Source organism: Mirounga leonina, unplaced genomic scaffold (assembly GCF_011800145.1).
Source record: "Mirounga leonina isolate KUSES-001 unplaced genomic scaffold, KU_Mleo_1.0 Mir_170, whole genome shotgun sequence".
Classification (NCBI taxonomy): domain Eukaryota; kingdom Metazoa; phylum Chordata; class Mammalia; order Carnivora; family Phocidae; genus Mirounga; species Mirounga leonina.
In genome coordinates, this window is record NW_023270433.1 from 1,486,835 (window position 1) to 1,502,865 (window position 16,031).

General features: G+C 63.9%; 2 protein-coding genes across 3 annotated transcripts in view; both read left to right on the top strand.

Annotated features, from left to right (window-relative positions):
* The window catches only part of QSOX2 (quiescin sulfhydryl oxidase 2), a 41,056-nt gene extending 38,057 nt beyond the window's left edge, over positions 1 to 2,999 (top strand). Inside the window, exons 14-15 of the mRNA XM_035016560.1 lie at positions 90 to 278; positions 2,369 to 2,999. Coding sequence (XP_034872451.1) covers positions 90 to 278; positions 2,369 to 2,916 — 737 coding nt within the window. The 3' untranslated portion in view covers positions 2,917 to 2,999. The remainder of the gene's footprint in view (positions 1 to 89; positions 279 to 2,368) is intronic.
* Positions 3,000 to 7,176: 4,177 nt separating this feature from the next.
* Positions 7,177 to 14,467, top strand: LHX3 (LIM homeobox 3). Of its 2 annotated transcripts, none has more exons than XM_035016638.1 (6): positions 7,177 to 7,264; positions 11,436 to 11,607; positions 12,158 to 12,360; positions 12,829 to 12,980; positions 13,059 to 13,230; positions 14,039 to 14,467. In XM_035016638.1, exons 1-6 carry the CDS (start codon positions 7,177 to 7,179, stop codon positions 14,455 to 14,457), a joined length of 1,206 nt encoding a protein of 401 aa, XP_034872529.1. In that variant the 3' UTR covers positions 14,458 to 14,467. The 2 variants fall into 2 exon arrangements, with proteins under 2 accessions (XP_034872529.1, XP_034872528.1); XM_035016637.1 differs by lacking the exon at positions 7,177 to 7,264 and adding an exon at positions 9,192 to 9,301.
* Positions 14,468 to 16,031: the final 1,564 nt, after the last annotated feature.

Sequence of the window (16,031 nt, forward strand, 5' to 3'; positions counted from 1 at the left end):
CCGTTCCGGCTCCCGATACCAGCGCCAGCCCTAGGGCCCTCGGACACGCTCCCACAGTGCTGACGCTGTCTGTCCCTGTCGCTCTGCAGGTTTGGAGGATGACCCCCAAGCAGTGCTGCAGACCATCAGGAGGTACATTCACACCTTCTTCAGCTGTAAGGAGTGCAGTGAGCATTTTGAGGAAATGGCTAAAGAATCCATGGATTCCGTGAAAACCGCAGACCAAGCGATTCTCTGGCTTTGGAAAAAACACAACTTAGTCAATAACCGCCTGGCTGGTAAGCAGCAGCACCCCGGGGTGGCCAAGCCTGGGTCCAGGGGGCCCGTGCCGTGGGGGCGAGGCCGTGTAGGCGGGCGCCAGCAGAGTGGGCCTGTGGGTGGCTGCCCGGAGGGTTGCCAAGAACGCAGCCCCTGCAGGCCCCCGCGGACGTTTGACAGCAGAGACTGGGGTAGATCAGCCTCCAGGAGGGAGTTGGTGGTGCTGCGGTCTGCTCTCAGTGAACCAAACCCCACAAAGTAGTTTTGTTTAAAAACCAAATAGGGCACGTCTGTCGCCTCAGAGTTAATTCAAACTGCTCCTAAATCACTGGCAGATTGAAATTAGGCTTAAAAATAATTCTGCTGATGGATAAATCTTAATAGAGATGAGTCGAAAAAACCGATAAACTATTGGTTTTTATTTAATCCACTGTATTAGGAAACATGTTACAACTGAAGCACTAAAGAAAATTGGGTTTTTTTTGCCCCAGAGCTGCTATGGCTCAGCTTGCGTGGCCAGGGCACCTCTGCTTGCCGGGGGTTCGTCCGTGGCTGTCCGCTTCCACCGTGGCCCTAGTTCCGAGACCCTCCACCTCCGGGTGTGCACCCCCCCGCCCCCACCGCATTCCGCACCCACGGGGTTATCCCGGCAGCTCTCAGCTCCGGCACCGCTGGGCAAGACTCCCCCCGGGCGGTCCCGGCCCAGGAGCCCCGCATGCCCCCCTCGGGCTTGCGCTGCAACAGGAAGGGGCTTTCAGTGGCCCGAGTCATTGTGTCCATCCTTCGATTCTGTACCCCCCAAGCCCCCCAGGCCCACCCCCGGCCTCTGGATGGAGGCCGCAGAGACCCGCCCTGGGCTTTGCTGTGTGTGTGGTGTGTGACACCAGGCCCCGGCAGCTCCTTCTCGGTCACCGCGTGGGCACATCCACATCTTGCCAGGTGCAGACCCTGGTGGGTGGTGCCTGGGCCTCGGGCGCCGCCCCACCCTCCCGGCTGTGTGCCCATGGGCCGGAGGAGAGCGTCCCCACTGGTTCACACCCATCAGACACGTGGTTTTGTCCACGTCTACTCGTAGAAGCACTTTCAGGGTGGCAAGGCACCCCAAGTCGGGTCGGGGGACTCTGGGAGTGCGGTGTGGCGCATTTCCTGTGCCCAGAGCCCCTGTGGTCCTCGTGTCTAGTGGCAGAGGGCTGGAGCTGGGGGGCCAGGCAGGGTGCCGCTCACACGGGTATGAGAGAAGCGATGGGTCCTGGCACGTGCCCGGAGTGGGTGGCCGGGGGCTCCCCAGGCTGGTGCTCCATTGGCTCCATCATCCAGAGGAGCGAACGCACTGACGCAGGGGGACAGAAGTATCAGCCGTGACCCCTGTGGCGGGCCGGTGGTGGCCATGACGGAACGGCCTTTGTGATGGGACGCTGAGCAGGAAGGAATGTAACCTTCAACATGTGGGTGCTCTGACTCCAAGTCTGCGTGTGCGGAGCTGACCCGCCGTGCAGCTCTCAGGGCGCCGGGGGGTCGGGGCTGTTGAGAGGAGCGGTCGTGCCGGCCGAGTCGACCGTGGGATGTGGTTCGCGTGCGCGGAGCAGGACGGGGCTGGCTTTGCGTGGGTTCCCATGGCAGGTCTCACTCCCAGGACCGTTTCTAGAGTTCTGGATGGGATTTGGAGGTCTGGGAGGGGCCCACACAAGCCCGAAGTGCTGTGGAATCGTCTGGACAGCCAGCCTCATGGGGTTTGTGTGGCCGTGGACCTCAGATGCACCTTAAGAGGGGAGAGGACAAGCAGGGGCAGGGGCACGTCAAGCAGGGGGCCTTGGGGTCACAGGGAGGCAGAGTAGCTGCAGGTGGGAGCGGGGTCTGGCCAGGTGGATGGCACTATCCAAGTGTGGGCCCTTCCCTTGCCGTGGCCACGGGGCCCTGCCAGAGGTGCCAGGGAAGAAACATTTATGTGGGGGGCTGGGGGGACGGGCATCCGTGCAGGAGGGACGGGCATGAGCCCGGGAGCACTGGGAGGTCACGGTGCAGGTGAGTGGACAGGGGAGGTGTCCGGGGGGCATGGGGCAGTCAGGTCACCAGAGACCCCCTCCACTGTTACTCTCCCTCCCCGTCCCAGGCCATCTGAGCGAGGACCCCAAGTTTCCGAAGGTTCCGTGGCCCACCCCGGACCTCTGCCCGGCCTGCCACGAGGAGATCAAGGGCCTGCACAGCTGGAACGAGGGTCAGGTGCTCCTGTTCTTAAAGCGGCACTACAGCGGCGACAATCTCGTGGACGCGTATGCGGCGGACCCGGGAGACGCCAGCGAAGGAGGCGGCCCACCCCACGGCGGGGAGCGGGAGCGAGGCCTCGCCTCCCCAGAGAAGCCCCAGGGCGAACAGCATGCCAAGAGTCTCCGTCCACCCAGCTTGCTGCCTCCCAGACCCCGCCTGCCAGACGGGTCGCAGCTCGGCCTGGATGGGAGACTCCAGAGTGCCAGCGGGGCTGAGGGCCGCAGGGAGGCCGAGGCGGCCGTGCCCTTTCTCGGGATGGGCTTCTCCAGCCTGGACATGAGCCTCTGCGTCGTGCTGTACGTAGCCTCTTCCTTGTTTCTGATGGTGATGTACTTCTTCTTCCGAGTGCGGTCCAAGCGATGGAAAGTCCGACATCACCGGCCGTCCGTGTAGACCCACGTGGGACCACAGAAGCGCCTTTGGGAAAACAGCCCCACCGTATCACCTGCAGCTTTAATAAAAGATCAGGGATTTTATAAACACGCCAGACCCGGTTTCGCATCCACTGGCGTCTTGGGCTCTGAGTCCTCGTCGGACACGTGGTCTTCCTGTGGAGGGCTAGCCAGCCTGCGTCGTGGGACCACCTGCTATCCTGGCGTACTCCCTGGACGCCTTTATAGATCCAACAGCCAAAAGATGTCTGTATTTTCACTCCTCTAGGTCTAAAAAAATGGGAGTCCCAGCCAAACGAACAGAACTTTTCCCGCCTGCCTTCATCCTGAGTTTCTAGACGCACGTCACGTTCCGCAAGCCTGGCTCAGGATTCCGAGAACAACCGAGCCCTTGTGTGCACTGGGAGGCCACCGGGCGATTTCACGCAGCCAGCCTCAGCCCAGCGGCGCCGGAGCGCGGCCCCCAGCGCACCTCACCCCCCGGCCGCGCCTCGAAGCCAGTCTGGTTCTCAGAGATTCGTTTGTGTTTGTGCTTTTCAGCTGCTTGGTTGTTTCTGCTGAAGCAAGAGAGCATCCCCGTGGTGCTGAAGCAGCTCAGAACCAAAGGACGACCCCTCTGTCACCTCCGTGCTCTGCAGGCCGCTTTCACTCCAGATGCTGCGTCTGCAGCAGGAGGAAGGGGAGAGGAGGGTCTGTGGCTTTGCTGCATTGCAAGGAACTCTACTGCTGAGCCATGTGGGGGGCCGTGTTTGTGGGGGGTGGGGACAGGATGGTGGCCGAGGCGGTGCCTTTGTGAATCTGGTGGCAGGAGAGTGCTCAGTGACCACGCGCTGTCCCCAAGTGCCTGTGCCCGGCACTGAGGGCAGAGCCCCGCAGGGGAGGGTTGTGGGGTGGCCACGGCTTGGGAGCCGAGTCCCCAGGGGACCTCTCAAGGACCCCTTCATCCTCTGTGTCCTGTGGTCCAGCAGCTGCAGGGCCTGCTGCTGAACGAAGCAGACGCTAGGACCCGAGGGCCCAGTGACGCGGCGATGTCCGGTGGCCCCCCTGGGGCGACGTGTGCAGCGGCCAGAACCTTCAAGGCCAAACTCCAAATTTCATTTTCCTGAAGCTGTTTTACGATGGGTCCTGGCACAGGGCCCTGGTCCCCCGGGCTTTGGTGATTGATTTTTTACCATTTAATGATTTTAACACATTATTTGTAAAACCCAAATCATTTAGAGGTAAATTTACCTCTGGAGATGTAAACAAACAAAATGAACAAACTGCCGTTTTCATGGAGATCCTTCATGACCGTTGGTTTGTCTGCAAGCTCAGAGGCGTCTGTGGGCTCCTGTCACGAGGATGGTTGTAAATAGTCTTTTCCACTTTGCCTAGCGTGTTCTCTGTGTTTACGAACTCCCACTGACCATGGGCGTGTCTGTGGGGGCAGTGGGTGAGCTGTCAGGAGCTTGAGCTCCTGCAGGGGGACGGTGGGGGAGATGGGAGGGGGGGCAGGGGACAGGGGGTGGGGGACAGGGAATGGGGGACAGGGCCAGGGACAAGGGATGAGGACGGGGCTGGGGGGACGGGATGGGGGATGGGGGACAGGATGAGGGACAGGGAATGGGGAATGGGGGTCGGACAGGGAATGGGGGTAGGGGACAGGGAATGGGGGCTGGGGATGGGGACAGGGAACAGGGAATGGGGACAAGGGGCAGGGGATGGGAGATAGACGGGACGGAGGGACAGGGAATGGGGCACAGGGACGGGTGATGGGGTGCGGTCTGCAGGCTCTCCTCAGCTGCTTTGGCTTCTGTGGCTTCTCTGTCTCCAGAGGTTTCTTCTCATTTTTCACATGTTTAACCCCTAGAAGCCTGTGTGCTTCGTTGGTGGTTGTGCACCTGGGTTACTGAAGACCCTGTCTTGTTTCCTCTCATCCTGAAAGCTGGCCAGATTCACCCACAGAATCCAAAGGGAAATACTTAGCACCATGAATGAAACTGCCTTCTGGTTCGTGTCCACTGTGTTTCTTCCCCTAAAGTAAGTTTCTGCCCACGGTGTGGACCGGGATGAAGATGCAGAACGCTGGATGCTGTGACCTACAAAACCCACGGGACAGCCTCTCGGGGTTCATAATAATATTGCACTTTGAGGTCGCCACTATTTGAGGGACAAGTCTGGGACTCCCCGAGGGGCCGGGTTTCCATTAGACCACGAGCAGTCAGGGATGGGTGGTGTGCCAAGGCGGCCACGGGGCATGTGTCTCGTGTGCAGGTATGAACGTGGCCACACGCCTCAAGTGGCCTGCTAGGAACTGGATACTACCTTTGGGCAAGGTTTAAGGTCTGTTTTCTAAAGTTGTAAGTATTGAGACTAATGAATAGAATAGTTCGGTAATTTAAATGTGTATTTATTTTTAATGGAAGGATTTTGATTAAAAAGCGAATTGACATGGAAACGTCTGAAATTTCTCACCTTTAAGGAAAGTGAACATTTTGTATTTAAGTGAACTATAATGTGCACATTTTTAAAATAAATAAATCTGACATTTGGAAGGCCTGTAATTCTTTTGATAACGTGAGCTCGCTCTAGCAGTGATAGGGGGTCAGGGTAGAGAACGGAGCCCTCCTTCCCTTCTGGAGTTTGCAGACTGGGCATCTGAAATCCCGGGGTTTCTTGTATTGAACCAGAGGCTTTTTGGAAGACAGCCCAGGGGTCAGGTGGAAAGTGAAAAATGGAAGATCAATTATAGATTATCTTCTTGGGGCTGATCTAGATGGGGACCGGCCACCGGACCACAGCCTTCACACATGTCACAGGGTAGATCAATGACATGTGATGGGGATGGATGCATGAGTCACACGACTTCACGATGCACCAGGGGAGCCCTGGTGAAGGGAGCCCCCGACCCACCCAGTGCTGGACACAGCTCTCCGCGGCCACCCCCTACCGTCCTGGACCTGCACACCCCAGCATGGCCTCCTAGCCAGGACTTGGCCCCCGATACCTGTTTGCTGCCTCGGATTCTGAACTCTTGATTCCTTCTGCTTCTACCTTTTGTTTTGTCTTGCTGGGGGCGGGGCACTCGGGTCCTGTGTGGCTTCTGAGGGACCTGCTGGCTGTGGTTTATGTGGATTCACCTTCCCAGCCAGGCCATGTGCAAGCTGGTAGGTAACCTCCTCCCCCTGGTGTGCCAGCCGGGCAGGGCACGGACCATGCCACCATTCCGGGTCCTTGTGGTGCTGGTGTTGGTGCAGGTCCCCCATCTGGTAACCCCTCACAGTCCTGAGCGGTTCCTGCAGGGGGCGCCCCCGTGCCCCTCCTCCTCAGCTGCCCTGGGGGTGTGGGGGTGGCCTGCAGCAGGAGATCTGGGGAAGGTTGTGCGTGCAACAGGTCCCTTGGGACAGCGGCAACTGTTGAGTGCTGAGTCACACCTAGAGCCAGAGATGCGTGGGAGCCGCGGCTGGAGGCCAGGGGGGCTGGAGGGGCCACCCGCCGGAGTCCTGGATGCTGCCCTATAGGGCAGGGTGGAGCACCCGCTTGCTTCGAATTCCCAAGCCTTTGGCCTGGCCTGGAGCTCAGCAGGTGGAAACTGCCTGCCCCGGCAAAGGGAGGGAAGGTGGGGTGAGGCTGGCTGAGGGACTGGGGGTGGGGGGGTTGCGGACAAGGGCCTGAGGAGAAGTGAGTAGGGGGAATGGGGGGGCTTGGTGGAGGGACTGGAAATCTAGGGAGGTGGGGAAGTGAGGAGGAGGGGGCTGGGGGAAAGGCAGGCAGGGTGGTGGGGTTGCTGGGGAGGTGGGCAGGGGCAGGGGGAGGCAGGTAGGGGAATTGCAGACCTAGGGAGGCAGGGTGGTGGGGAAGCGGGATGGGGGAACAGAGTGGCTGGCAGGGTTGGTGGGAGGTGGAGGGGGGTGGGGGACAAGGAGCTTGGGGAGGTGGGGAGGTGGGCGGGGCAGGGGGAGGCAGGCACAGCGACTGCGGACCTAGGGAGGTGGGATGGTGGGGAGGCGGGCTGGGGGAACAGGGTGGTGGGCGTGGTCGCCAGAGGTGGGGAGGGGTGGGGGCCCTGGGGAGGTGGGGAGGTGGGCAGCTGGGAGACTCCTTCAGCACCGCGGACAGCGCCCGGCCCCAGAGGCTCCCGCTGCGCCAAGCCACACAGACAGGGTCGCGGTTCCGAGGCACCCGGGCTTTGCGGGAGTTCTGAGCCCTCCTGGGGTTGCAGAGGAGGAGGGAAGAGGGTGGCCTGGACCACTCGGACTCCATCTCCAGCCTGGCGGTCGCCATGCTGCTGGAAACTGAGCTCAGGGGAGACCGAGATCGGCCGGGGGCCCCCATGGCCGCTGCCGTCTGCAGCTTCGGTGGGACTCGGGGTAAGGGCCCCCGCGAACGTATCGGCCTCCAGCCTGGGCAAGACGACCCCCAAGGGGAGAAACGGCTAGGATGGCAGAGTCAGGCAGAGGGACAGTGGGGAGAGAGGGAGCCGGGACACAGCAGAGAAAGGAAGAGAGTTTGGGAAAACCCCGGGGGGGGGGGGGGACGGCGGTGGCACCCATGAGAGATGGGAACAGGAGCGAGGGATGCAAGTCTGACAGATCCCATGGGCAGAGGGCCTGAAGTTCCCGGTAATGGCTTCAGAGGCCGTGGGCTGTTGTGGAGCGCCCCGAGAACAGAAGGGGCCTTGCAGACACTGCTGGGGGGAGGGACAGCTAGGAGTGGGGGGGCCTCAGTTTCCTCCAGAGACCCCACACCCCTCAGCTCTCCCACACCGCCCAACAGGGCAGAACTGGAACCCCTGGGCGGGTCTCCCGCCTGAACCGCCCTCCCCAAGGGCCACTCGATCGCCATGGACGTTAGAAAATAATGGAGGCATTGTTGGCAGGCCAGCCAGATGCTGAGCGTGTGGGGCCGCCACCTCCTGGACCCGCTGCCCGCCTGCCCCTTCCCCACTCGAACCCCACATGGTCTCTCTAGGCAGCTGACACTCCACGGCTGACATCCCAGGGCACCCAGCACCCACTTGGCTCCCCGGCTTGTGCACCTTGCCCTGTCCTCTGGGTAGCAGTGTCCTGTACAGGGAAGGGGTGCAGCGCTTGGCATGAACCTTTGCTCAAAACCATGGCTTTGGGTCTGCTGGGATCCAGGAGGACGCTGGGTTTTTCCTGCCCACATCCTTCCAGGCTTGCCTCCTTGGTAAAGTGCACAGACCAGGCGAATGGAGGCCAGGATAGGAGCAGGGTGACGACTGTCCTTCACCATGGGACTCTCCCAGGTGGAGGGACCTGGAGGCTGGCAGAAACCTGCTCACCCCCATCACTGCCCGGCGCCCCTGCCCTCACCATGCCCCATGCTGCAATGGCCCCACACTGCTGTTTCTTAATTATTGGGGGGGGGGGTGGCGCTGGCCTGTAGTGCCCTCTGGGCAGGAGCAGCTGCCCTGGGGTAGGTGCGTCTCTCTATGTGCAAGCATGGGTGGTTCCTATGGGGCTTACCCTTTGGATTGGGAACAAGATACTGGAAAATCGGGTGTGGGAGCTGCATTCTGTGCAAGCCGGTGTGTGGAGGGAAGTGTCCTTCCTGACCTGAGTCCTGGCCGCGTGTCTGGGCCCAGGACACCGGGTGTACCTGCTGAGAATCGCCCTTCTCTGGCCCATTCTGGTGGCAGTTCCCACGGTGGGGCCCAGAAGCTGGTCACAGCCAGGAGGTCTGAGGTCGTGTCTGGCTCCTGGTGGCTTTGCTGTGAGCCTTTGGACGCCACACTCACCCTGTCTGGGTCTCGGGTCGCGTTCTCGCCGTCACCAAGCCTCCCAGCCCCGGCTCTCAAGCGGCGGTGGGACGGGGCTCCCTCCCGGACCGTCCTCCCGGGACCCCCAGCCTGCCCGCACGCGTGCACGCCCGAGGCCAGGCCTCAGCCGGCGGCCCGCGGCGCGGGGCAGGAAGCTGCGGGGCCCGGGTAAGCGCCCGCGGGCAGCCCTGGCCCGGCTTCTCCCCTTACTGTCCCCGCCCTCCTCGGCCCGGCACTCGGTGGCTGGCGTCTGGGCACCCCGAGTCCCCTCGCAAAGGCGCGCGGAGCCGGCGGACGCCCGCTGCGTGTCTCAGCGACCCCCCCGGCCCCGCCCCGCGCCGCGGCCCCGCCCCCCGGCCGCTCCGCCCTCCGCGCGGCCTGAGGCTCCGGGCCCCAGGGCGGCCCGCGGGCGCAGCGCCCAGCAGCGCGGGGAATAGCTCGGACACCGGCCTGGGGCCCCGGAAGCCGTGGCCTCCCCGGGCCCTGGGAAAGTTCGGGGCCGGAGAGCCGCGGCGCCAGGCGACTGGACCCATGGAGGCGCGCGGGGAGCTGGGCCCGGGCCGCGAGTCGGCGGGCGGCGACCTGCTGCTGGCGCTTCTGGCGCGAAGGGAGGATCTGCGCCGAGGTGGGTGCCCAGGCTTGAGCGGCTGCACGGGGAGACCCGGAGGTCCTCGCTCCTTTCCGGGCTTGGCCACGGAGGTGGCGGGAGACAGGGGACCCGGGCGGGCGTGGGTGCAAGGGCCCAGCACGTCCCCACCTGGGCGCCCCAGCAGCAAGTCAGCGTTGGGGCCCCTGGAGCCGTGTGGGTTGTGCGGTTGCAGCCCCGCACTGCTCAGGCCGGGGACTCCTTGGGGTCTCAGGACCGATTTAGGAAAGCCTCTCCCTTATCAGGAGAGTATGTGGAGAGCAACCGTGTGGCCCAGTGAACACCGGGCAAGAGGATCCCCGAGAGGGCCGACCCCACCCAGACCCTCCACACTTTCCAGGGAAGAGAGTCAGATGCAGGGGCCAGAGTGTAGCTGGAGCCCGTTCGCAGATGTCCCTAGTTGAGGTCTCCTCGTCTGCACCCACACGCACCTGCTCATTGGCCCACTCCCAGGCTGGTCCTCAGGACCCGTCTACAGGAAAGACCCCAGCTTCCCTGCTGCACTAGTCCTGCCCCCGCCCCCCAGGCGCTTTGGTTCCTGAAGAAGAGCAATCGGCAATGTTCTCCTTGGGCTTCGACGCCCGCGGGACCACAGGATGGAGATGGAGGCGGGCCTGGCCGGGTGGGGAGTGGCAGGGACCCAGCAGGTGGGAACGAGGTTACATCCAGGCTGTGGGGTCCCTTCCGTCCCCTACTTATTTATTTATTTTTCCGACGGTTCCTGGGAGGGGTTGGCCACAGGGGCTGGGAGGAAAGGGTGGGAGGGCGGAGGGAGAGGGAGGGAGGGGAGGCGGGCTCCGATCGCGATCGCTCAGGAGAGCTGGCCTGGAGCAGCAGGCGGGCGCGAGGCTCCGCTGCGCCCCGCTGGTGCTGAGGGTAGGAGACCCCACCGAGGCTGGAGTCGCCATGCAGCGTAAGGCCCGGGTCGCAGGGCGCGGCGGGGGCGGCTTTTGCAGGACGCGGGGCAGGGGACAACTCCGCCGGGCGCTGTCCGGGCCACGGTGCTGAATCCGCACGCGCGGGCCTGTCCAGCCACCAGCTCTAGGCCGTCGCCGCCCGCGAGGGGGCCTGGGACCTGCGGCGGATCCCCACGCTCCGCGGGCACCGGGGCCGTGGTTTGGTCCGACGCGGGACCGCGTCCTTCGTGAGTTTCCTGCTGCTGCGCGAGGGAGGTCGATCGATCAGGGTTCTTTCAACCTGGGACCCAGGGAGGCCCTTCTCTGGTCCTCCCACCCACTGCGGGGCCGGCCTGGAGCCGGAGGGGTCTCTGGCGGGGAGGAGAGCACGGCCAGGTGGGTGCAGTGTTTGTGCAGGCTCCTGCTGCTGGCTCTCTCCTCTCCAGAAGACCTTTTCTAAATCAACAGGGAGACTCACCCCGTGAGCACCCTGCAAAGCCCCACATGGGCCAGTGCCTCCCACAAGCTGCCCCTCGAGTCTCCCCAGCCTCGTTCCCCCAGAGGCCTGCAGTCCCACGGTAGCAGAGCCAAGTGTCGGAGTAACTCTTGTCAGGCACCGACATTTGAGTGTGGTGACAGCGATCCAGTTGTCCAGTCCATGGACAAGGAGCCGCGAGGGCTCCCAGAGATGGGGAGGACACCGGCTTTTACCTGGGTGCCTGTGCGGGGCTGGGCAGCCAGGCTTCAACAAGGGATCTCCAGCTGCAAGGATGCTTAATTGCGCAAAAAAACAATGGAGACTGGGGGGTGGGTACCCCAGGACCCACATGTGCCTTGCCTCTGGGGGCTGGTAGAGAGCCCCTGGGGTGGGGTTTTCATCTGAGCTCAACGTGCACCCTTCGTGCTCACTGGGAACATTTTGCAGTTGACGGTATCTGGCCGAATGGAATGGCCGGGGCCCCTTCCTGCTCACGGGCACACTTCTAAACCTTTTTCAGTTTTCCCAAATTTCAGCTGTGGGCCAGGCTGCGGACTTCGGTGCCATGCACTCCCTACATCTGGGAGCCAAGCGGTCACTCACTCAAGCTGGGGAGGAGGTTGTGCAGGGAAGGGGGTCTCCCGTGGCAGCCCTGGGCCCCGAGGACTGGAGTGGGAAGGGGACTCCAGGGCTGCGCTCAGTGCGGTGCCCCTGACCTCGGCGGCTCCTTGGCCTGCAGAGATCCCGCTGTGCGCCGGCTGCGACCAGCACATCCTGGACCGCTTCATCCTGAAGGCACTGGACCGCCACTGGCACAGCAAGTGCCTCAAGTGCACGGACTGCCACACGCCCCTGGCGGAGCGCTGCTTCAGCCGCGGGGAGAGCGTCTACTGCAAGGACGACTTCTTCAAGTGAGCGTGGCCGCGGGCTCTCGAGGGGAGGCCGGGGGCGCACGCAGTCTGCTCCTGCAAGGCGGGCCCCTCCTGGGGTGGGGGGAAGCTCCACGGGCAGCCAGGCCTGGCCCAGCGCAGCAGCTAAATTCTCTCCAAGTAATTAATTTTGCAAATCATGGAAACAGTCACTCAAAAAGACAACCCCAAGTTTGCAGAACTTGATTGGATTTACTCCCTCTTAATTTCAGTCTTGTTTTTGCCCTTAATGCTGGGGAGGGGGTGCTGTCCAGGCACGAGCCTCTGGGGTCTAAGGGACCTGCCCCAAGGATCCAGCATCCCCACCCGGCACCAAGGTCAGGGCGGCTGGGCTCCTCCCCAGGGCCTCTGGGTCCCTTCTCGGTGTTCTGCGCGACTCTTTGGGGGCTGCCCGGCCGGCGAATAGGGGCAGGGCCGGGGTGAGCTTCCCTCCTGAGCCGCCCTGCGCAGCGCCGCGCTCCTCGCTCTCCAACCCGCTCCGGGCGAAGGAACCGCCAGCGCCGTGCTGAGCCGCGCCCTGTGCGTCCCGCAGGCGATTCGGGACCAAGTGCTCCGCGTGCCAGCTGGGCATCCCGCCCACGCAGGTGGTGCGCCGCGCCCAGGACTTCGTGTACCACCTGCACTGTTTCGCCTGCGTCGTGTGCAAGCGGCAGCTGGCCACGGGGGACGAGTTCTACCTCATGGAAGACAGCCGGCTCGTGTGCAAGGCGGATTACGAGACGGCCAAGCAGCGCGGTCAGTGGGAGAGTCCACGCACTCTCCCTTCCCCGTCTGCAAAATGGGGCTGGGGTCCGTCCCGTAGGGGCGCTGAGGGATCCTCACGTCCAGCGCCCGCCGCAGCACGCTCGATAAGGGGCGCGAACCTAAGCGCCTTCCCTCCGGGCGGGGGGCCGGGCGGGTGGGGACGGTCCCCGGAGCGCCTCCGGGGACGCCGGCTCCGGGGCCTTGGCGGCCTCCTCACTCGGGACGCAGGGAGGCTGGTCTGAAACGCGTGGAGTTGACTTATCGCCCCAAACCCTTGACGGGGAAGACCCGGCCCTACCCACAGCCTTAGAACAAAGGGCAGGCCGGGGGAGGCGGGAGGGGAGCGGGCCGCCTCGCAGCCGCCCCTCCGCCCCCGCTGCAGCGCGGCGCCGCGCCCCGGCGGGGCGGGGGCCGTCGGGGGCGGAGGGGCGCGGCCTCACCCCACCCCTCGCGGCGCAGAGGCGGAGGCCACGGCCAAGCGGCCGCGCACGACCATCACGGCCAAGCAGCTGGAGACGCTCAAGAGCGCCTACAACACGTCGCCCAAGCCGGCGCGCCACGTGCGCGAGCAGCTCTCGTCCGAGACCGGCCTGGACATGCGCGTCGTGCAGGTCAGCGCCCCGCGCCCGCCCCGCGCCCCGCCGCCCGGCCGCCCGCCGCTCACCCGGCCCCGCCCCCGCCCCCCGCAGGTGTGGTTCCAGAACCGCCGCGCCAAGGAAAAGCGGCTCAAGAAGGACGCGGGCCGGCAGCGCTGGGGCCAGTACTTCCGCAGCATGAAGCGCGCCCGCGGCGGCCCCAAGTCGGACAAGGACAGCGTCCAGGAGGAGGGGCCGGACAGCGACGCCGACGTCTCCTTCGCGGGTACGGCGGGCGGCCGCCCCCGAGGGCAGGGCGCAGCGGTCCGGGAGCCTGCGGGTGTGAATCTCCCAGTCGGGGCTGCCCTAGCCTTCCTTTCAGCGGTTCCTAGATTCCGGTGCCCCGTCCCCAAGGCCCGGTTTGGCCCCTGGGGCGCTCAGCTCTTCCCCTGGTGGAGGACAGCCCCCACGACCCACGTGTCCCTCCGCAGGCTTTCTGGCGGGGAAAGGGTCCAGACCACCTCTGTGGCTCCTGGCCCTTGCGATGATTTTTAGGAAAGTGGGCAGCACAGTTTTGGGGTAGGTGATAAAAAGTCCTGGCTGCCTGGGAGGGCGGGGCTCCCCTGCTCTGTGGGATCTGATTATCTCATTCGCCGGTACCAGGGAGATCCCATACTTACCCCTTAATGCCTATCTTCAGACAATTTGTGCAAGAGACTCTCTGGCTGCATTGTGACCTTAGGCTACTCGCTCTGCCGCTCAGAGCCTCAGTTGAGTTGTCTGCAAAATGGGAATGCTGGCCACCCTTCCCAAGGCAGCCTTGGGGGTTATCCTGCAACCCTGGGTCCTGACTGGCCTGTTGCTGGCCCTGATCCCGCCGGGGGATCCCACCATTCCGTAGACACCAGGTGGGACTGAGCTGAACAAACCCAACAAGCACAGAGGCAGAGCCCTGCGTAAGTTCTAAGAGCAGGAGAGGCTTGGGCTGGCCTATCCGGTGGCCGGCGGGAGCAGGTCACCCCTGAAGGAGGGGCGCTGGGGGCAGGAGGTGGAGGGGGGCGGGCACTGAGCAGCGCTGTCTGCTTCCATTGCAGATGAGCCAACCATGGCCGAAATGGGCCCTGCCAACGGCCTCTACAGCAGCCTGGGGGAGCCCACCCCGGCCTTGGGCAGGCCCGCGGGAGCCCCAGGCAGCTTCCCGCTGGAGCACGGAGGCCTGGCCGGCCCAGAGCAGTACCGCGAGCTGCGCCCCGGCAGCCCCTACGGTGTCCCCCCATCACCAGCTGCCCTGCAGAGCCTCCCTGGCCCCCAGCCCCTTCTCTCCAGCTTAGTATACCCAGATGCCAGCTTGGGCCTGGTGCCCGCGGGGGCCCCAGGTGGGCCCCCGCCCATGAGGGTGCTGGCAGGAAACGGACCCAGCTCCGACCTGTCCACAGGGAGCAGTGGGGGCTACCCCGACTTCCCTGCCAGCCCCGCCTCCTGGCTGGACGAGGTTGACCACGGCCAGTTCTGACCGAGGCCCCCGGCTCCACTGAGCAGCGGACATGAGGGGTGTGGGCAGCGGCGCTGCCCCTGGCTGGGTGGCCCGGAGTGGCACTCCCCTCCTCTCCCGAAGCCCTGGACCTCTGCAGGAAGCAGGTGGCACGGGCGGCGGCAGCGGGGACACGATGAGGACCTCAGAGGAGGGCTCCTTTCTACAGAGCGCCCGACCCGGCGCCCCTCCCTCGGGGCAGAGGGACTCCAGCGGCTCCTGTCCGTGCCCTCTCTCCTCCTTGGGCACGGGGCCGCCGGCCTGGGGGCCGCCCAGCAGGCCTTGTCTTGCAAGCAGATTTCTCTCTTGATCGACCAGTTAACTGGACGCTTGCTGTTTCTGGACACGAAGTGTCACCCCCACCCAGGCTGGACCTTCACTCCAGCCTCGCTCCAGTCTCCAGGCTGGAGGATGCTTTACTTTCTAAAATGGAAAACCACAGTACGAACCATGCCTTTATTTTCCAAGCTCCATCCGCCTGATGGAGCCCCACTTTAGGTCAGAGATGGGCCTCTTCTGTCCAGGCAGGAGGCTGCCGAGCAGAGACCACGCCCGTGTCCCTCTCGTCCCAACCCCCACCTCCCCCGGGAGCATCCTCTCGGGTCTTCCCTGGGGGAGCTGGCTCTAGATCTTTCTGTTCTGGACTCTACCACCCGTCGGAGGAGACGCCACTGCCTGGGTGCCCTTCTCCAGGAGCGACACGTTAAGGCCGTGGGGACCTCCCTCCGCGTCGACACCAAGTTTCCGTCCCCTCCCCCATCACAGCCGCCCCCAGGCCCTCCGAGTCCAGGCCACGCCCAGCCCGACGATTTCCGTTGCCAAACAGCCTGGGGCCCTCCCTGTCGGCGCTGGCTCTAACTGCCTGAGGATTGGGCCGCCTCCTCCACCGGTCGCAGTGTCGCCGCCTGACCCAGACTCAGAGGCTGGCGGCGGGTGAGGCCCAGTCACCCCCGCAAACCTGCATCCCAAGCTACCTGTCGGTTCTGTGGACGTCGCGTGTTTTTTATTTACTCTCTGACCATCAGCTCTTTCCAAGACTTCAATAAATTTGTCAGTGACGGTCTAGAAGGTCCGGGTCTTTAGTGCGGCTGGGGATGCGCGGGCGCAGGGGGGCGTTGGGGGTGAGAGCGGTTCCCTGACAGCCGGAGGCCATCCTTGTCAGGGATGGCACCTGCTGTGAACCGGGCCCCTCTGTCTCTGGATCTTGGCCAAACTTCTGAACACCGGAAGGAGAGGTGGGAAAACCACCTGCCCAGCCTTGGGGGGAAGGCCGGCCCCTGGGAGAGGCAGGGGCTGGAGTGGCTGGGGGTGGGGGTGGGGGTGGCTGGAGTCAGCCGATCAGGAGATTCATGGCACATGGTCCCGGAGCTCTCGCCCACTTGGATTCCGATCCTAGCCATCTGCTAACTTGCTGTGTGACTCTGGGCAAGTGAGCTGCTCCTCTGAGCCCTGTTTTCCTCCTGTGAAGCGGAGACAGTCGTAGCAGCCCCTCCAAGGGGAGATGTAAGGAGAGATCCGTGCTTGGGGCCTCACCTCGCCCCTGGCGGTGAGTGCTC